The following is a 21330-nucleotide window of genomic DNA, read 5'->3' on the forward strand; positions in this document are numbered from 1 at the left end:
GTTTGCTGGAGCCACAGCTGTAAAAAAGCTGCTGGTCATGATATGGTTTGGTTATCTGGTGAGAGGGAAACATGAAGATGAAACCAGGAGATGTCCTTACTGGATCATCAGAGCTGAACAGGTGATGGAGAAACAGGTTTACCTTTTAGGTGACATGAATGAGTTGAAGGGAAGTTATGAACTGTTTCTGAGAGACAAATAACCCAGGATCCTTTTTTAGGTAGCTGACAGCTGGTAACTGTGCAGGTGCGGATCTAGCAAAGTGTTGCCAGGGGGGCAGGTAGGGCATTAACAGGGAGAGGGGGCACAAAGAAATACTTTTCTTTCTTATTCTCATTTAAAATGTCTAGCTTTTAAAAAATAATTATCTGAATCTTACAACAAACGATTGATAGATTGATGCATATATACCATCAAAACAGTGTACATCACTGTCACAACAGTGTTTGTTTTCATTCAAAGGCTTTATGATTTTTCCTATAATGGTGGGCCGGTCTCTAGTCAAAATGCCCGGGCCAATTTTCTGTCCCAGTCCAGCCCTGTATGCAGCTCATCTGCAGTCTGGTGTTACCTACATCTTCCTATTCAGAAGGCAGAATTTCTGAGTTCTGAGTACAATCGAAAGCACCACGACTGCAGTTTTTGTGTTGGATGTAAAAGGCGCACATGACGCTGTGACGTAGGCTAGAATCATGGCAGCAGTCAATGACGGTCCAGGCGTGGGATTTCTCTCGTGGAAATATGCACATTATCTTTTCCTTTCTATTGGTAGGTGGCACAGTGCACTTGTGGCAAGTAAGCAAGCTAGAAGACTGGCAAAGTTATGGAAGCAACACATTAACAAGAGAATTCTGAGTAAAACCAAAGTTACTTTCCCTAGTAACTAGTTACTTTGAAAGTAACGAGTAACTTGAAGTAACTGAGTTACTTTTGAGAGAAGTAACTAGTAATGTAACTAAGTTACTATTTTAAAGTAACTTACCCAACACTGAACTTGACCAACACTGATTGCGATGCACAGTTACTCACAATTACGTCACAAAAAAAGTAACTGTGCGATGCAAAAACAGTAAAATGAGAATTTAGAATGTTTCCTTTCTTACTTGTTGGAGTTATTTATTTAATCTAAGTTCATATTCTCTCTCTCTCTCTCGCTCTCTCGTGTTTTCTTTAATGAACGACTGTGATAAATTTTTAAGAAGAATGAATGGCACGTGGTTCATTAGAATTAAGTCAGATGTCCTGCTCTAGAAGTGACATCTCCAGTTTCATTATTCACTGATGACTCCTCTACTTCTGGATCACCTATCAGTGCATTGAAAATATTTTGAAACCACCATTACTAAAATTTAACCTTGACTTCAATCTAGTTAACACAAAAGTTAAACAGTAACAGTTAACTCGCATTGTTTTGCTGGTGTAACCGTATTTATATGATTCCAGTTTTGTTATCTATGCATTTTTCTACACGTTACTGACTCCATGGCGCCCTCTTAGAGGTAATGTCAGACACAATACTGTGTACAATTACTGTGCATTAACATCCATGTATCTACTATACTGGAATATTTAAAAACACTATAAATTATTGACATATTCATTAAATTGCAATTCCATTTTATTTATATAGTGAAAAGTTTTAACCTTTGGGTCTTGGAGGGTTGAGCTTGGCCTGCTATGATTGATGTAGGAAGCTCTTTGCCCAACTAATTAACATTCCCAAGACCACATGGTGGTCTAGGACGTTGGCTGTTGCCTTTTCTGTCTCCTTTAATAAGGGGATGCAGATAAGCAAATCATCAGGGATCTTTATTCTCAGCAGGATTATTGAGGTCAAGGATGGCCTTGTCACCTCGTAAAAATCCAACGGGCAAGGGACAGGCCGAAGGGGAGGATAGCAAACTGATGCACACTTCCCAAAAGGTGAAATGCAGAAACCTTCTGTGTTCAAAATGAACTGGCACATGGAAGTAAGCATCATTGAGGACTACTAAGGTGAACCACTCTCCTGGAGTGATGGTCTTCAGGACATTGATATAGTATCTGGAATCAAGAAGTAAGTGGAATAAAATCCCTTGTTCATTAATCCCGTGTTCTGATTGCACTATTGTGATAGCCCTTTTGCCCAGTAGCATATTTCCTATGACAAGCCCAGTGTCTTCAACGAGTGTGACAGAAGTCACTTTCTCTGAAAAGGGTGAGATCGATGACGAAACTGCAGCTTGTACCCCCGGGACATTGTTATCAAAACCCACTTATAAGGCCTCTCATCTCTCACTGAGAATGGCAAAACACTGCAATTAATTAGACAAAGTGTGTCTCAGGTGCCCCGCTAACTTGATATCTTGTTGCCAACTAAGCAAGTGTTTGCTTAGGCAATCCAGACAAGAATTCCAGCAAGCTGCAGGAGGTCACCTGAAACTTCCTCCAACTTACTTATGTCAGTATACTTAAATGTGTTAAATTCTAATACCTGAGAATACCTTAAACCTAGCTGTGCACAGCGTTCTCAGGGAGAGCAATATTGAAAGATATTGAGAGACCTGTAGCTTGCTACTGTCAACAACCTTCTACTGCTTAGAAGTATTTCTTATTTGGCTTTCTGTTTTTCTTCTTTTTTTCCACATATAGTGTACATATAGTGTAATGACTGTGAATGCTTCTATGCTGGTAATGTCAGGGCTTTGTGTGCGGGCAGGCGGAGATGAGGATCCAAATGCAGGACTCAAACACAGAACTGTAACTCAAAACCTCAACTTTATTGCTGGAGAAATTAAAACATGAACTGAACAAGGGTAGTGAACATGAAAATACTGAACACAGTATAAAACACACAGGCATAATCCGATGGTACAATGCAGCACTGAGGAAGGGCAAACACAGGGCTAATATACACAGGGAAGTAATCAGGGAATGGAAAACAGGAGGGAGACACAGCTGGGAGAGATTGGGGCTAACGAGTCAGGGGATCGAAGCTGGACACACTGACATAAGACACAATCCTTCAAAATAAAACAGGAAACAATACACACTAAACTAAGACACGGACTGGACAGAGAGAGACAGACTAGACACTGAACTAAACCAGCAAAAAACATGAGAACACAAAACCTAAGAACTAATCCCTAAACAAGAATAACTAAAACATAGATTAATAATCACCATCATCATCATCATCATAACCAACAAAAGCACCACAAGAGAATAAGAAAACAATCCATAATGCAAAAACACACCAAAACATAACAACTCAAAATACTGGGTCAAACTGACCCAGAACCGTGACAGGTAAGGAGATGTCATTTCAGGACTTAAACCAGACTCTAAGAAATTGCTGTGTCTAATTTTGCGATGCTGCGAGTAACAAACTGGGTTCAGTTTGGAGGTTGAAGAGGAACTTTCCCTCGCCAGGCCGACAGCCGTCTGTGTTTATCTCATCTCAGTTTATCTCATGCAGCGCAGGGCTAAATTTAAAATGATTAAATACTTAAGACAATGTATATTCTTCTATGACAAAAAATACAAGTGTTCATTTAAGCAAATAAACAGAGCCGTAAGAGATGTTTTTCAGAAACTGTTGTCTTTATTTTGATTTGCAACTAACAAATTTTTTTAAAATTTGTAGTTTTTGTTGTGCTCTCTATTATGTGAACCCCTCACCTAATTTGTTATGTTTTTTAACAAATTAAACCCCAACAATCAAATGATCCCCTGTGAGCAAGCACTAGGCACGGTGGAAAGGAAAAACTCCCTTTAAACAGGAAGAAACCTTTGACAGAACCAGGCTCAGGAAGGGGCAGCCATCTGTCGCGACTGGTTGGGGGGTGAGAGGCAAAAGAAAAGAAAAATGAGAGCACAAGTTAGCTAAATGTTGCTCAGTCTTTAAAAAGGGACTAATCGATCATCAAGGTAGGAATATGGCTCAAGGAGGCCACAGACAGAGTTAAATAGGCTATCACTGTTAAGCTTTGAAAAGCCCCAGTAAGCTGCAGGTATAATAAGGCCTACTGCGGCAACGCCTAAACCTATTTTAAGTAGGCGTTTGGCACCATGACGCCATGAACCACTAGTCGGAACCACGTCAGGAGATGGTTCTGAGACAGGAGAATCAAGCTCTTCGGGTTCAGGAGCAAGATTGTCCTGTGTCGGGACCACATCAGGAGATGGTTCTGAGGCAGGAGAATCAAGCTCCTCGGGTTCAGGAGCAAGATTGTCCTGTGTCGGGACCACATCAGGAGATGGTTCTGAGGCAGGAGAAACAAGCTCCTCGGGTTCAGGAGCAAAATTCTCCAGCTGCAGAGGTTCACCAGTGATGTTGTAAACAGCAGCTAATATTTCTTCTTCCTCCTCCCTTCTCAGCTCATCCTTAAGATTATTAATTATTTCTCTTTTCATTTTAAGATGTTCATAAAGTTCATCTATGAGATCGTTGTTATGAACAATCTTGAAATTTTGCTTTTTGACTTTTTCTTCCAGCCAAAATATTTGCAGTGTCAGACTTTCTGTTGTTCTTTCTTGATACTCAAGATTTTGCAAACGTTTCTTGAGATTTGTGTTTGCTGTTTTTAATTTGTCTATCTCAGCAGCAATGCTGCTGTTCTCCTTAAGGAAATATTCCTCTTTTTCATGAAAGTCACGGTGCATCCTCTGGATTGTGCTAACCTGCTCCTGCATTTTAGCCTCCAGAGATTTGACCTGCAACTGCTTTTCATCAAGTGTCTGTCTCACCTGATGCTGAAGAGTACAAATTTCTCTTTTCAGCTCAACTGTGAGTTCTGTCTTCCGAAATATTTCCCTATATTGTTTTTCTATAAGCTCTTCTTTTTTTATTATTTCATGGTGAGCTTCTCCCACTTGCTGCTCAAGTCTCTCTAAAGAGTCATTGAGATCTGTGTTCTGTTTCTTTAGCTCGTGTCTATCACATTGAATCTGAGACAACTGAGCAGCAATGCTGCTGTTCTGCTCAATGAGAGATTCCGCCTTTTCCAAAAAGTCATGGTGCATTGTCTGAACGTTCTTTTCCTGTTCCTGGAGTTTAGCCTCCAGAGATTCCACCTGTGTCTGATTTTTTTTAGCCTGAGCCTTCATGTGTTTAAGCTCATCTCTTGACTGATGGAACTTATCTTTATAATAATTCTTTTTGAGCTTTAGGGTGCTCAACTCCAACTGGAGTTGTTGAACTTTCATTTGAAGCTCCATAGGGTCAGGTATTTGTCTCTCCATCAACCCATACAGTCTTTGTGATTCCTCTCGAATCTCTCCGTCAGACTGTGAATTATTAAATGTTTCGTGTGACATTTCTTTAAACGTTTTAATGCAAAGTGTCACAAGAAAAAATGTTTGCTTAATTGTTTAAGTTTAAAAATAGTCCCTTTCTGAAAAGTTTCTGGTTTGCTAAACACAACTCGCCGTTTCTGAAAATGTTCCAAGAAAACTGTGTTTGCAAAGGTGAAGAGGGGGTATTTATAGACTTTTGTGGCTGCGAATATGACGTCAGCGCTCTTTGAGCCTTTGATCCTTTGTTCGCTCATAGGATCACATGACAACTGTGCGTAATTCTGCGCATGCTCAGAGAATACCCATTGAGATGCACGGTTTTGTTTTGTTTTGTTTTGAATTTTTTTAAATACCCTGAAAACAGTGTTGCCAACTTAGCGATTTTGTCGCTATATTTCGGGAGTTTTCAAACCCCCTTAGCGTCGTTTTTTTCCCCAAAAAGCGACTAGCTTCTGGTGTTATTGGAGGCTTAATTTATGACGACTTTTGACGTGAAAGCGCTTGTTGCTCTTACTCTCAACAAGCAGCGGGTGCTGCCGTGGGCACCTCGCTCGTGCCAAAGCGCTCACAGGCGGAGGATAGTCCTCCTCCAGCCGCTATCAGGGCAGGAGATGTTCACGTGCGTCCAAACTGCAAATGAATCGCGCACGAGCAAAGCCGCCGCTCCCGCACTGACTGTAACGCAGTCAATTCTTCTTTTACTGTTATGCTGTTTTGTGGATCACAAGGTTTAAAACTACTTGTAAACACACACACAGTAACTCCACCCTAACCTGCAGCTGCAGCGCAAATAACAACGAAAATTGTTTGTAAACGTGTCCTGGAGTTTACAGGTGCAGACAGTGCAACAGCTTCCAGGTCATTTATTCTGCCAATATGGCAAGAAGGTCATAACTCAGGGCCGATTCTAGGATCAGAGCTTTGGGGGTGCTGAGCACCCAGAGAGCTGCCCAGCCAGGCAAGATAAACCTGTCTCTGTCAGTCCCTGCATCCTTAAATGTTGTCCCGAGTTCTCTCTGACTGTCTCCTTGGTGCATTTAAACCCCTGTTCCTCCCTGTCCTCATCGTCTGTTGTCTTCTCTCCGTTATCAGTCATCATAATTTTACCATCTCTGTGCAAGTCTGCAAATTTCTTTATTAAATCATAAGATTCTTAAATTCATCAAGTCTCTCTGTGCCTGGGTCCTCGTCACAAAACATGACATCACTGTTTTGTACATTTTAACACAATTTAATCCCACATTTGTGAAAGAAAAGCAAAACACTTTTTTGAAAAGTCTGTAACAAAACCATCAAATCTGATCAAGGTTATTTAAATGCTGCAAAAGAAGAATGGATTGGAATAAAAAAAATACATATCCTAACCTTAATTACTGGGGAGAATAATGAATGATGCTCATAGTGAGTAAAAAGTAAACTGAGTGCATTTTTTGGACAGAGATTCACTTTTAATGTGTATTGTATAATATAATACAGATACATAAAAACACTCCCAAAACAGAATAAATTATTACAAATAAATTATTAAAAAAAAAAAATATAAAAATGGAGGCAACTTTGCCTGTGGTAGAATGTATACAATGATGAAAAAATCTTTACTGCAGATACTAATTTTGTGTTGTAAGATTTATGAGTTTCATGCTTTCATAGTGGTACTTGGGAGAGCTTGACATTTTTCTCAGGTGGTACACACTGTAAAAAGTTTGAGAAACACTGATAAGTGTATGTGTGCTTTTGGAAAACATTTAAAGCTGCTGTACAGAATCTTTGAAACAAGCTTAAAACATTTTTAGAATATAAACAGAGCATCTGCTTCTCTTTACAGCTCCTCACTCCACCAGGGCTGTTTGGCACTTTCTGATAGTGTGCAAATGTGATGTACGTACTGCGGCAGTCATACAGACAACTGGACGGTCCAAAAGTTGGCCTACCTATTACTGGCTGAGGTTTTAGTAGAGTTGTGGCTGAACCACATAAAAATATATCATTAATTTTAATCTCCCCAATCAATTATAATGTTATGTTGGAATGTTGTTAAAGAGGGTCAAAAATGTTTCAACCCAGTTTGTTTTGCAGATTCTGTATAGCAGCTTTAATATAGGGAGAACACAACTTCCAGATTGTGTGAGTAAAATCAGGTTTTTTCTCTTTGTCAGTTTAACAGTTTCTGTTGTGCCTGTCACTGTTCCCTGTCTGTTTTCTTACCTGGTTCTTCCTGACCTTGTACTTTCTCCTCACGTTCCCTCTTTCCTCTCTCCCTCTTTGGACTGACAATCATACACAAATAGATTGTATTCAATTAGATGAAAAATTACATTAATATGAAAAAAATTCTATTAAGATCACTAACAAAAAGTCCTCTCTCAGTGTACTTTCAACCAAAAGGCAAATAACCAAACCACATGAACAACCAATAAAAGATATAAACATTGAAACACTGATCCAACATTATTCTTGATGATGGATCATTTGATTTTACACTTTTACCTGAATGTGGCTCCTTTTTTTGAAAAAACTTCCTTATATCCATTATGAACCTGGCTGTCTCTCTGTACACAAACACACACACACACAACAGGAGTTATAAGGTTAATGGGCATCAGTCAGTTAGCTAGTTAGTATCCATTTCAAACAGGACAGTGGTAACAACAGCAGGCTACGGACAATTTAAAGTTTTAGATTTTAAATAGGCTGTATACATTTCAATGGGAGCAACAGGACGGTCAAATGTCGCTGATTTTACTACAGAGCAGGACGGATTGTAGGGTAGCAAACATTGTCAGAAAACACGTTTTCAACACGCAGGTTACCTGGTGTAATGTTTTTCAGCTAAAAAGAAACATGGTCTGACTCCTACCTAACTATATAAAGAGTAACTGAAGGTTAAATGCAGCTAATATGTCCTGTTTTAAGCCAGGCACTTACACCTCCGCTCCGCTGCGTCTCAGCCACCATCGCTCTGGCAGCAGCCAGGAGGGAGCTGGAACAAACCAAAATGTGGTAAAATGTTACGTCTCAAACAAGTACAGTACTGTATGCTTTTTATATTTTTAGTAGTGTGTCACACAAACAGCAAATATTGTCAAAAAAAGTAAAAAGTCTTTGGGGGTGCTTTGATTTATCACCCCCAAAAATGAGCTAAAATCGCCCCTGATTTCAAATGTCACCAGTTTTAATGTTTGCTGGCTGATGGCTGATCGGTTTGTATTTCATAGCCCAACAGAGTTCAACTATGGATCCAGTTTTATACTACACCGTCCTCTAGTGTTCAATACAGGTAAATACACGTGGAAGTCAAGCGCTTGATGTTGCATTCATGTACATTATTGCAACAGCAGCTTTTCAGTTATTGTGTACATACATGACAGTTAATGGTACGCAAATATTTATAGATACGACATGTTGTTATCAACCACATACATACATATATTTTATCCAGTTTTGGCGTATTTAAATATAATAATTGTAATGCTCCTTAATATTATTATGTTCTGACGATCTCTTTCTCCCATCGTAATGCTGTGGATTTTCTTCAGCACTCAAAGGCAACACAGTACCTTGCTGCTGCTTTCACGGTGTCCTCCTCTTGTCGCATATTGATCCAGTTAGCTGATCGTTAGCTTTTGTGCCAGAATGGTTTCAGTGGCGTGTCAGTGTTTGTCCGTTGTTTCTGGCTAAGGATAGCGGGGACTTGGTGGCTTTCATGTTCCGTGCAGCTAATCTAAAAACCATCGGCAAAGCGGGAACTGGCTGGTAGGTGGTGTTTGAAACCGCGGAGACGTAACATATTGTTCACGTCCACTCCACTCTCGTGAATCAGCCGGCTAGAGGCAGAGAGAAGGCTAGCTGCGCTAACAGGCTAGCAGCTAAGCTCTTCTGAATATTTTAGGGTGTGTTTGTTGTTTACTTTTTGGCGGCGCTTGTTTAAACTAAGTATAAGTTAATGCCGTGAGTGTTATTACATGTTAACGCTGTTACGTACCAGCAGTTGGTCAGCTTTTAAATTCTGTAGTTCAGGGTTTGTTTTGGAAGGGCTTGGCTAAGTAGCAAGAAAACGTTAGCCCTCGAAGCTAACAACTTAAAGTGCAAACTAAAGCAAGCGTCGATTTAGAGAACCTTGCAACCCACAATCGCGGGCTGTTAAATGGTATCGCCTGAGATTTGTTAATACTGTATTTCAGCAGTGCACCCATCGTGTGTTAGCCCTAGCTTTGCTTGCTGGGAAGACATGGACGTTATGTAATGTGAATGATCACCAGGCTATAGTCTCAGATATTTTACAGCTAGCTTACTCCCATGTCCAAAGTTGTCACCGTCAGTTGGGCTTATCGACAGCTAGCTGACGTGATAGCATTTCAATTTGCATCTGTTTAGTCAGGAGTCGTCTCTTAAGTTTCCTTGCGGTTTGCCCATTAATAGGAATCTACACATAATGGCTACATTCTTATACTCTATACCAATACACGTGCACACGCGAAATCGTTAGTGCTTGTAAGTGCTTTAGGTATCTGATTGTCCACTCCTGGTGTGAGATAAAATTGTATTTACCCTCCTTTTTGCTTAATCTCAGGCACTTTCGCCGAACGATGGACGAGCTGGTCCATGACCTGGTGTCAGCGCTGGAGGAGAGCTCAGAGCAAGCTGCCCGTGGTGGTTTTGGTGATGGAGGTGACCATGCACTGGCAGTGGGCTGTCTGCTAAAGAGACAGGCTCGGAAGCGGAGGGGTAGGAAACGACGCTCAGACAACCCACATCCACCGTGGGAGACGGGCCACCTCAGTGAGGGTTCAGAGTCCAGTGTGGAGGAACATAAGGTGAGATAGGGTGAATTGAATAGGGACTGTGGACGAGACACATCTGTTTGAAACCCTGTGTCAACAGTGTTACCTAAGACCAGCTGAGCCAGTTTTACTACATTTGAGGATGTAGTTATCTGGCTTGCTGTAGTTGTTTTGAGAAGAGGAGAAAAATGTAACTGGGGGGGGGATCCAAAATATATTAAAATAGTGTGGCGTTTTGGACAATAGCAAACATTTTTATTTGGGTAAAAATGTGTCTGTGTTTCATAAATCCGGCCCCACTGCTGTTGCTTCTGTCTTAGCTGACATACTCGTGTTGATGCAAGTGTCTTAATTTAGCATCAGCATCACAGCCTGGTATTCACCACAGTGTCATTTGTTGCAGGACTACCGTGCCAGTACAGGAGCTGTCTCTGCTGCCAATAGCCATGCCCGTGACAACAGTGACTCAGATGAACAACTTGGCCCCAAACGGCGAATCCCCTACACAGCCGACATGGGGCGAAGTAAACGGCCGCTCTGGCCGGATGACCTGGGTGTCCTGGGCTCAGCAGAGGGGACTCGAAGCCTTAGGCGACGACGTAAGGTCAAACGCATGGCTGTGGACCCACCCATAGATCCAGAACCTCCCACCTCCACTATGCTTGGGCCACCGCCTGTACCCAAAGCCCGTGTTGGTGGCAAGCCACATAGACTGGGTGCAAGTGAGGGAAGAGGTGCCATGGAGTTCTGCGGAGGTGGACTGGTAGAGCCAAGTGGAAACAAAAGCAGAGTAAAAAAGAGGAAACTGGCGACACACCGGCTGGGAGTGGAAGCTGCTGATGAAGGGGTTGTGGTGGAGAGTGAAGACCCCGTCTGTTCTCCAACAGACGGGTCCAAAGACAAGATGGAGCTGGAGGAGCAAAAGGGCTCAGATGAGGACATGAGTGACAGGTGGTTAGTGTTTTGCCTTTCTTTTTATGCCTCGTAATTCCCGATGTTGTAGCTACTGTATGTGCTACTGTGTGCGATTTTTATGGAGTCTTAGTGTCAGTTTGTGGTACTGCAGGCAAGGGAGTGTTTGGGGCTGGTTGTCTAAAATTAATCTCTTTTTTTTAATGTTTTTGAAATGTCTGAAATGTGTTTGGTGCATAGATCACCAAAAAGAAGCGACTATTTAAAGCTAAAATGTTGCCAGTTCCAGACTAGTTAGTTCTCATGCATGTTCTTTGATGGCTGCTTTCATTTAGAATGTATTGGGAACTTATTTTATTGAATGAAAAATTGTTGAAAAAAAGAAGAAAAATATCTAAATGGAAACTTGCTAACTACCATCTAGCGTTTCCCTACTCGTTGTAGGGCTAGTAAGGCTATTGTTGTGGCTTTGATGGTAATGAACTGTCTGGAGTCTCTCATCCTGGGGCTAGAGAGGCTTTTTCCATCATGAACTGCAGCTGGCAGAGGTAGTCCTTATTCTACTCTTGAGATCATTTGTGAGCTGAAGGGGGACTTGAACAAAAATTGCCACCAGGTGGATAGCTGTGCTGAGCTCATCAAGGCTGCAGAGCAGAGGAAAGATTAAGGTTGCCAGCAGTAGTTCAACATGGGGGAGTTTACGTTACTGTTGTGTTTTATATTATCACAAAGTGTCTAAGGTATTATTTATTAGCATTAATGTTATTTGCAAATGCATGGGATATATGTGGATTTGTGATATAGTTATGCAGTGGAGAAACACTTGGTTGAATTTCCTTTTCTACCATTTTTTCCTCAGTGAGACCAGCAGTGTGAGTAACAGCAGTGATGGAGGCCTCTATACAAATGATGAGGGGAGGCAAGGTATGTACTGAGATGTGTACTGAGGTATGTGTCAAAAACTGTCTGGCATGTTGCATAGAAGTGCACACAGAAGTGAGGATTTTGTGAAAGGGTAAGGGTCCGCATCTGCACACAGTGGTTGTGTTGGGTTGTGTTTTGTAGGAAGTGCACACAATCTAATTTTAGGGTATTTTCACACCTATAGCTCGCATACTCTGGTCCAAGTCAGTTGATGAGTTTGTACTTGTAACTTGTAGCTTTTTCCTGTGGTTTGGTTTCTATTGACGCAGAAAAAAAACTCAAAGTGAACCAAAATGGGTCAGTACAAACCACGTAAGAACATTTAGTCCACTTATTTTGTCTGGAGCGCGAGCAACAAAACTAAGTACAGGAAGATGAAGGTGCTGTGTTCTGGCTGAGTGTCCAACATGGGGAATTTACATTAATTTTACAGCTAGTTGCTAACCCGCATTGACTGTTTGTACTGTTTGTGAATAACTATGGTACTCTGCCGCACCCCAGAATGCAAAGCACTCCTGGCTATGTGAAGATGTTTAGTTCAGACTTGCAGCATGCACCTGGTAGTTGACTCAGATTGCATTCACACAACATTTGGAATCGGACTTAGACCACCTCCTCTAAAAGCGTTTGGTGTGGTTGTTTGCTTTGTACCTGAGTGCGATTACCCTGTTAACACCTGCACAAGTGAACTGGACTGAGGGGGGAAATGAACCAGAGTACAGTTTAAACAGCAAAAAACAGCGCAGGTGTAAAAACAACATAAAAGCACTTCTCTCAAACATCTTGCTAGCTTTTAGAAACTGTGTTCTCCTCTTTTGTCGTTATTGATTATTGATCCTTCCCAGTTATTTCTAAATATGGTGAAATTGCTTTTTATTTCATTTTGTATATGAGTTTAAGCAGCTTTTCTGTGAGGTCCCATTTTTCATACTCCTTCTTTTAGGTGACGATGAGCAGAGTGACTGGTTCTACGAGGGTGAGCCGGGCTCCGGTCCGGGGCCCGGGGGTGCTTGTGGGATAGCAGGAGTTGTTCCCTGGTGGGAGAGGGAGACTGGGTCAGAGGAGCTGGATCTAGCCGACCCTGTCTTTAACAGCATTCTCACTGGATCCTTCCCACTCATGAGCCCTGGGGCACAGAGAGGTAGGCTTCTGGTGCTTGCTTTCGCAGTCACATTTGAATCACTTAGAAACTTTGACACAATGGCAATTATTTTTCTCCCCCTCCCTTTTTTGGTCAACCATCCAAAGCAATGGTGGCTCTAAAGAGGGGTGAAGAACAGACTGTAGGTTTGTATGTAAAAGAATGTAAGGAGTCATTAGCTCGTTTAAAGATGCCCAGATTTGCACTGGGAGAAACAAGCATGTACTGAATTTCTCTGAGCTGGATTAGAACTGGGATATGCTGCTCCATTGAGAAAAGGATGTGAAGATGATGCTCCTAGGCAAGAGGATGGGCAAAGAGGAGTTTTATGAATGTGGTTGGTTTGACAGAGAGAGGACGGGGACTAGGTGGAAACCAACGATCTCCTGTGGTGCCCCCTAGCTGGAGCAGATGGAAGGAGTAGCTTTCTAACATATAATGTAATATAATATCTAGTATGAGGGGCAAAGTGAAGATACTGTAGTGAAAAGTTGTTGCAGTCTCACTAAAGACCACTAGGAGGCAAACGGTTCACACTGACATATCAGCATTACAGCAATAAACTGATGTGTGGAATAAGAGAGTAACATCTCTGAAGAAAGGCTTTGTTTGCAGTGTTCAGCACCAAAAAGAACATTTTTCAGACTTGTGCTGCATGAAGCTTTCTTTCGAGTGTCCTCCAGTTTTGGTAATGACAGTACCTTTAATCTAGCTTCCCCCCCCTTCCCCCCCCTTCACACCTTGTTAGTCGTGACATATCGTCTCCTACCTATTTTCCAACCAACGTGGTGCTGGTGCCTAATTTACCTTCACATCAGTGCCCACACAGCATAGTTGCTGGACGTAAAGATGGAGCAACTTTGCAGATTTGTTAGACCACAGGTTTATGCCACAGCCACCCTACATTAAAGGTACTGTCATTACCAAAACCATTTTTTATGTTTCTGCAATGGATTATCCACCAGTATGTGCAAACTGTTTAATCAAAATGATTGTTAAAATATAATTGTTGTTCTTAGCCATGATTTTTCAAATGTATTGTTTTACAAAAAACATAGAAAAAAATAGTAAAGTTGCTTATTTTTGATTAAGATGCCAAATTAATTCACTTGAATTCCTAAACAGAAAAATAAGTGAATTCAGTTTGAAATCCATCGATCCTTTTCAAAATGGTAAATCGTTGAGAACTCAATGAAAAGAAAAGAGTCTGCATTAAAGCACTTCTTGATGCTGGGTATGCTTTGAGACAAAATTGGGCAAGACTTAAAGTGTTCTCACAGTGTGGTCATGTATGCTGTGGACCAATCAATTGCTGAGACTGATGCTTGGAAAATGTGCAGAGGAAGAGGCAGAAAACAGCTGTGCAGTGCTTCAAAGTTTTAAGTACTAAAGGCAGAAAGAAAATCACTACTGATATAAAGGTCTTCGGGATGACAATAAGCAGAGGGCTGAAAAAACGAGGCTTAAAGGGAAGGCTAGCTGCTAAGAAGCCATTGTTGAGACATCCAGGAGCACAAACACTGGACTGCAGATGCCTGGAATAAGGTACCGTGGCTGTAAAAGTTAAAGTTTAAACTCTTTGGTCAGCATTGTTGTGTTTATGCCCAAGAAAAGCTCCAGAATGTTTCAATGCTAGATGAAATGCACCTACGGTGGTGATTCCATTATGCTTCCATTTCTGTGAAAGCTCCGAAGGAGGCCATAAAAATGAAGCGTTTTGGTAATTATGTGTGAATTAGGACTATTTAATTGTCAGGTGGTCTAATAAATTTGTTGAATTCCATACATCATACTGAGATTACCTCAGCTTCCAGTGGATAATGCTCTGTTTACAAACCTGTTGAAATATAAGCTGGGATTTCAAAAGATGTATCAGTGTTTTGTTACCTTGAAATGTTCCTGACCCAACCGATTGAGTGATTTCACTGATCTTATCGTAAGGTTAAATAATGATGAACCTGCGCTGGTGTTTGTCAGGTTTCCAGGCCCGGTTGAGCCGCCTTCATGGCAACCATCAGGTACCTGAGGCAGGGCTGCAGGGAACCTCCAGTCAGGGCTTCAGCGAAAGATTGAGCAGACAAACTCAGGACACCCACGAGTGAGTTCTTTCTGCATGATCACTTTTTCCATTTTATGAAAGATGCTATTTAAATAAGTAACCTTGGTGTTGAAGAATTAATAAAAGTAACTTAAAAACCTGCAGGATATGATCAATTTTATACTGACATCATAAAAGCATTTTATTTGACAACAGAGAAGCATGATGAGACCTCATTCAGCTTTTGCCTGTGTGTTAGCTAATGTGAGAAAGATCTTGATAATCCTGTTTTCTTTGGGAGATCTGCACTAGTTTCTGTGGTTGACGAGAAGCAATAGTTTCTGTGTAATGATACCATAATATCTCCGACAGGCCGTGGTTCAGCTCAGGCTCAAGGAGAGAACACGGACAGGTAAGCTGTCTCTCTCTCTCTTTCTTTTTTTCCCCTTTTATTCCTTTTATTGTGGAATAAAAGGGTTTGAATCCACTCAGAGGCCATTCACTGTCCTTCCTTCACCTGTGCTCTCTCCCCAGCTTTCCTATCCTCTCTACACCCACCTAAAAAAGGCTAAAAAAAAAAAAGCCTCCAAAATGACTTTAAAATGCAGAATACAAAGTTCATTCCAGGGGTAACTCGCTCTTTTGTGTCTCCCTCATTGCCCCTTCAGTTGCACTGGGACCCACTCTCAGACAGAGGGCATCGGAGGACCTGCTCAGTAAAAACAGCAAGCAGGTGAGAACAGTTTAACTTCGTTGGGTTTTTTGTTTGTTTTTGTTTTTGTTAAGGGATGAGAACTTTTCTTGTTATTTAAGATCAAATGGGTGCTATCATATTTTTGCGTGTCTTGACTGGTTTTACAGACAGACCAGCGGACACCTCGGCTCGCTCTGCACAGGGGATATCAAGCGGAGGCGCAAAGCAGCCCCCCTTGGTTCCACTGCGCCTTCAGGTATTGAACACCTAGCTTCACCTAGCACACCATCTGGCACTTTATACCAACTGCTCCTTTTATTGTATTTTTGGCTCTCTTCTGTTCTCCTCTCCCCCTCCCCCTCCCCCTCCTCGTTGAGCTCAATGTGTCCAAGCTTTCCTCCACACCTTCTGCTGTACAGACTGGGATGAAATGTGCGCTTTAGCTGCATATTTTTGAGAAAGCGGATCTTTCTCCCTTCATATCCTCCCTCCTGCACAACCTTCTCTCATTAATAAAGCCCTTTCCTTCCTAAGCTTTGCTGGACAAGAGTCAGCTGGCTAAATCACGCTGCCACAGCAGAGATACTGGATTAGCCGTTAGCCACTCATCCCCTCCACCTCCTCCAAAAAAAACTACTCCTCTTACCTCTGGGCCAGTTTATCCTTTTGGAGGAGGAAGGACGAGTTAATGCTAATGTTGGCCCTGTAATGTATTTAGTTTGGAGCTTTGTCTTGTTTTTGATTGTAATTTATACCTAAACGCTGACATTGTATCCACATTAGTGTACTGAAGTGTTTTATGAGATTAAGTTGGCTGTCAGTTGTGGGTTAAAGAGTCATGCATGCTTTGGCTCAGGTGCAGGCTTCTTTAATTTATGCCCAGGCCCAACAGAAAGGTAAGCATTTGTGTTTAAAAACAGAAGAAATGGAGCACACATTAAAGAAATTGGGCAGACAACAAAAGTGTAACCAAACATTAATTTCAACTTTATGAGGTCCTTATTTAAGGTGGCTGCTTAAAAACTTGGATAAAATCAGTTAAATAGGGCGGCAACACCCAGCAAGCACATGGAAAACATTACCACTGTCTGCTGGGCTGCCAAAGTATCATTGTGGCATATTCAGTGTTGCATTGTGTACATATCTGACACTCACTTGGCGCATATTTGTACTCTGAGGCCAAATGTCCTTCCTGGCGTGCTCGAACCCTCAGACGGTCGCGTCTGGAAATGAGCTTGCAGCTTTACTCTGCCCTGCATACAAATGAAAGGAGGATTAAAAAGGGTAATAGGTTGCACTCTGTGACTGGACTGGGAACTTACAGGAAGAGGGAGGACAAAATGATCAGTGTCTGAGACAGACACGGATGATCTTCCCTTCACTGCTTGCATTTGTTACACCATTGAAAATGTGGCCAAGTCAATTACATGGTTACGTTTATACTAAAGCTGAACCACCAGATAGACAGAACGTCAGATCTGTAAATAAGAAAGAGGATTTTAATGTTTTAGGGTTAATGTATTGTAAATCCAAAAAATACTGCTAGTAACTTTTTTTTCACTTCTAATTTCTTTAAAAGTGACTAAAAAGCATAAAATGTTTTGCCACAAATCAAATGTATAATGTTAAAAAAAAAAGGTTGGCGAGTGGTTGCTGGTTGTAAGTAGGTTGACAGTAGGTAAAAAGACCAATATGGTGCTGCACTGTAAACCTTCTTGCAATTGCTTTGTTCGCAAGCAGGCCGCCACTAGTTTGCATGCTTGTCTGCAAATTACTTGCCGAGCAGATTCTTTACTTTAACTTTGAAGCGAGACAGTCTTGCACTCTTGCAGACAGTGTGTTGCAACCAAAGCAAATACAAGATGGTTTTTGGTGCAGCACCTTATTTGCAACTGATTTCCCCTGGCTACAGCCACCAACTGGTTGAGATGTACAAACGATCTCTAAGCTTGTGTGATTAAAACATAACAGATCTAATATTGGACCTAATTGTTTTGCACATATCAACTTCAAAAAGCTTCAAAACAGCTGTTTTGCCTCAATATTCCAACCACTGGATACATTTCAGATGTTTTGTCCTCGATTTATATGACTAAAAAAAAAAAGCTAGCAGTTTGATAGTACTATGACAAACTAGTTATTTAACATTTTTCTGGTGCCAATTTATTCCTGTGTAGTTCAAGGAATTTCATGTATTCAGTGCATGTATTCCTTGACTCTGATGTATCTTGTCATCGTTTTATAAACCAGTTATTTATTTTTAAGATTAAGGTTAGAGGTCAAGTTTCCTATGATAACAAAGATGTCACCTACATTCATACCATATGCACATCTACCAGGAGACTGAGAGGATATCACTGGCAGCCACCAGTACTTTTTCCCCTTCTAGTACAGTCCCAGCTAAATGGACTGAAATTTATATAAATAGCCGTTCTTTACTCTGACTTAGTACTCGAAGCACTCCTTACACTGTGAACTCCATTCACAGACATAGCAATAGTAATACATAGCAATAAGGCACTAAGGACAAAAGGCAGGTCTACCTTACTTTATTTGGGGGAGGAAAAAATTTGTTGCTGGGAAGATGGCTACGGTCTACAGATGAGAGAAAGTAATCAGAAGAGTTTATGTACCATTTACCTGTGATTGAATTTCCTGTTATGTTGTTTACTATAATGCTATATGCTATAACTGTCTCTAGCTTTGTGTTTAAACTGTTTGTGGGGTGCGTCAAACTAACTTTATTATTTACTCATTTCACGCGTACATTGTCTGAGCTGCTTTGAAGATCTCCTTTATACAGTAGCTGACACTTGTACGTAGTGTTTAACATGGTATGAGTGAGGATGCGTAGACAGAAATTATTAGCTTTCTTTAATCAGTGAACTTTGTTTTCAGGAGTGGTCGGGGAGAACGCACCTCCGATCCCTGAGACCAACATGGGGAACCGCATGCTGCAAACCATGGGTTGGAGTCCAGGGATGGGCCTGGGTCCTGAGGGAAGAGGCATTACCGAGCCCATCCGGGCCACCCAGAGACCTAAAGGCACGGGTTTGGGTTTCAGCTGAACACCCAGAGTGAGGCCAGGATAATATACCCCACCAAGGAGGGACGAGATGAAATTCTCCTCAGGGTTATCTAAAAACACACACACAAAGGTCTGGAATAATCCAGGCGCACGAACAACAAGAGAAGGACGCTGCTCATCGTAGCAAACGACCTGAGATGAAACAAAAATTTAACTTTCCCATGTTGGGGAAACTGCAAGAAGACTGAGATCTCTGCACAGACTCCTTAACATGTGAAAGTAAAGGACGGAAAGTGATCCACAGACATGAATGGCAAATGCGTCTTCTTGAGAAACTCCATGTTGGAGAAAGTGATGTGATGTGATGTCTCATCCGTTACCTCAGATGCCAGTGTTACTGGTCAGAGAACTGGGGTGCTGTTGACTACATACAAATAGTATTGCTTCAGGTCGCCAGTGACGACAGCAATGGTTCTTCAGTCGGCTGTGTTGGTTAGTGAATCAATGATAGGGTTTTTGTCTGATGTTGCACAATAATTTTAAAATCAATTGTTTGAGAAGGCTATACCTCAAGATTATTCTTATTTTTTTTTAATTGTAATGAATTTAGGGTACGCTTTATTGATGCAAGTTTGGATATCTGGATGTTTTTCCTCACCCAATTCCTTTTTTTTTTTTTAATTGTTGATTTAATTGGAGAAATCTTGTCATGAGAATGTTTTTAATCTCTCTCCCAAAAAAAAGAAAAAGGCTGAAAATCCAAGTTACAAATTTCTCTTCATTTAGCACCAGTATGCACAGATTTGCACACGAAGCCCGAAGTTTTACCACACCCTGCTTTTCGTTTCATTGAACGTAATTTAAGGTTTTTAAACAGTGTTGCTGCAAACGTAGCCAAGAGTAAGCACGCTCTGTGACTTTACACAGTCACACGGTATGATATGAGCATTTTGGCGTTTCAGTGCACACTCTTGAAGGAAGGAACCTGTGTTTAACCGGTGCTTTCCGCTTAATTTGCTTGATTAGACCTTTTCGCAGGATTGTGGGGAAGTGCGGGCTGGCTAACGTCTAATCAGACACCTGCGGCACAACACAGGAAGTCAGACGCATTTATTAAAATAAGTTGGCTGCTTACCTAATTGTATTATTTACTATGCAGCTGTTGGGTAATTTAAGCCCATTAGCATATTGGCCAGACACAGCGGATTGTTGTGGATATATAGCTAAAGTAAATTTAAGTGCAGCTGAGAGATCAAGGGGCCAGAAAAAAAATAGAAAGATGTTGATTAGAAATGGTGCAGGATATTTAAAGTGTAGCAGTATTTCCTCAGAACAGCTTTTAACCTTAGGACCTAACTTACCTCATTAAACTCGTGACAGTTTAAAGACATGTGAGTGGAGCTCTGATGTGGAAGAAAAGCGTATACAGTAGAAATTTAGCCTCTGTAAACCAAAACTGTTAAATCTGAAACTAAGCAAAAAAGACTAACGCATTAATTGTTAATTAATTTGATTTTAGATTGTCTTTTTTTTGTAAGAAGGCTCAAAGGTAACCTTCCTGATGATTATAATTTGTTAAAAAATCTCTACATTTTTACTGCAGCCCCAGGTAGAGGATGGATTTTGAAGAAAGGGGGGGGGAAAAGCCTGATTACTTAGGTTAAGGTGACTCAGCATTTTTATGAGCACTACATTTCTTTGACCTAAAGTTCTTGGGTTACTTTTGCAGTATGTTTTGGTCATTATACATCCGTACAGTGAAGCGCTGTCCAATCAGCTTTGCAGCATTTGGCTGAATCTGCACAGAGACTATTGCTCTGTACACTTCACAGTTCATCCTGCTGCTTCGGTGAGCAGCCACATCATCATCACTACAGCACGTTACTCCAAGTAACCAGGCTCTTCTGGAACCATACATGCTCATGCTTTAACACTGTGGTTATGTTATAGATAATGGGCCTTTCCTATCTTCTCCATAAATCAACTGTTTCCACTAGGAACATCTATGTTTTTTGTTTGTTTAAAAAAAAAATGTAATAGTTTAAATGTCTAATCTGGGCTTCTTGTTCTGAAGGTTAAACGTTGGTTTGCACATTGTCGTAAACCCCATGTATTTCCCTTCATGAAGGCGTCTCTTGATTGTAGACTTTGACAATGATATACCTACCTCCTGGAGAGTGTTCCTGTCTTGGATTATTGTGAAAAGGTTTTTCTTTGTCAAGGAAAAGGAATTCTGCGATTGTCAAATTTTCTCTTCTGTTGTTTTTCAGGCCTTTTTCTCTTGACCAGCGCCTTCCTTACACCAAAATGTACCAAATTGCTGATTTTCTTTGTTTTTTTTGCCTATAGAACTTTGACTGGTTTTGTGTTCCTTCTTTTTTCGGCCTGATGATGGGCTCTTTTTAATTGCATAGTATTATGTAGATTAGTGGTTTAATAAAGCAGCAGTTTATGCAGCATTTAAGTGTTTAATTTCTTTTACTAATTTACCCATATTAGCAACAACAAGATTGCATTTTGAGAGTCGTCCTGTGG

The 21330-nt window shown here is 41.1% G+C and overlaps 2 protein-coding genes across 4 annotated transcripts; one reads left to right on the top strand and one right to left on the bottom strand.

Annotated features, from left to right (window-relative positions):
* Positions 1-3779: 3779 nt before the first annotated feature.
* LOC121815517 (golgin subfamily A member 6-like protein 22) lies at positions 3780-5717 on the bottom strand. Of its 2 annotated transcripts, XM_042226935.1 has the most exons (2): positions 4267-5717; positions 3780-4191 (listed from the first exon to the last, which is right to left on the bottom strand). In XM_042226935.1, the coding sequence occupies exons 1-2, from the start codon at positions 5296-5298 to the stop codon at positions 3883-3885; spliced, it is 1341 nt and encodes a 446-aa protein (XP_042082869.1). In that variant the 5' UTR covers positions 5299-5717; the 3' UTR covers positions 3780-3882. The 2 variants fall into 2 exon arrangements, with proteins under 2 accessions (XP_042082869.1, XP_042082864.1); XM_042226930.1 differs by having other exon boundaries at positions 3780-5717.
* Positions 5718-8815: 3098 nt separating this feature from the next.
* Positions 8816-21254, top strand: gpatch2 (G patch domain containing 2). 2 transcript variants are annotated; one of them, XM_005914298.3, is made up of 10 exons: positions 8816-9030; positions 9848-10091; positions 10462-11012; positions 11830-11894; positions 12838-13035; positions 15013-15133; positions 15446-15485; positions 15742-15806; positions 15935-16023; positions 18666-21254. In XM_005914298.3, the coding sequence occupies exons 1-10, from the start codon at positions 8981-8983 to the stop codon at positions 18833-18835; spliced, it is 1593 nt and encodes a 530-aa protein (XP_005914360.1). In that variant the 5' UTR covers positions 8816-8980; the 3' UTR covers positions 18836-21254. The 2 variants fall into 2 exon arrangements, with proteins under 2 accessions (XP_005914360.1, XP_005914361.1); XM_005914299.3 differs by having other exon boundaries at positions 8817-9030; positions 10462-11009.
* Positions 21255-21330: the final 76 nt, after the last annotated feature.

This window comes from Haplochromis burtoni, unplaced genomic scaffold (assembly GCF_018398535.1).
Source record: "Haplochromis burtoni strain Fernald_Lab_line unplaced genomic scaffold, NCSU_Asbu1 Contig_8, whole genome shotgun sequence".
In the NCBI taxonomy this organism is placed as follows: Eukaryota; Metazoa; Chordata; class Actinopteri; order Cichliformes; family Cichlidae; genus Haplochromis; species Haplochromis burtoni.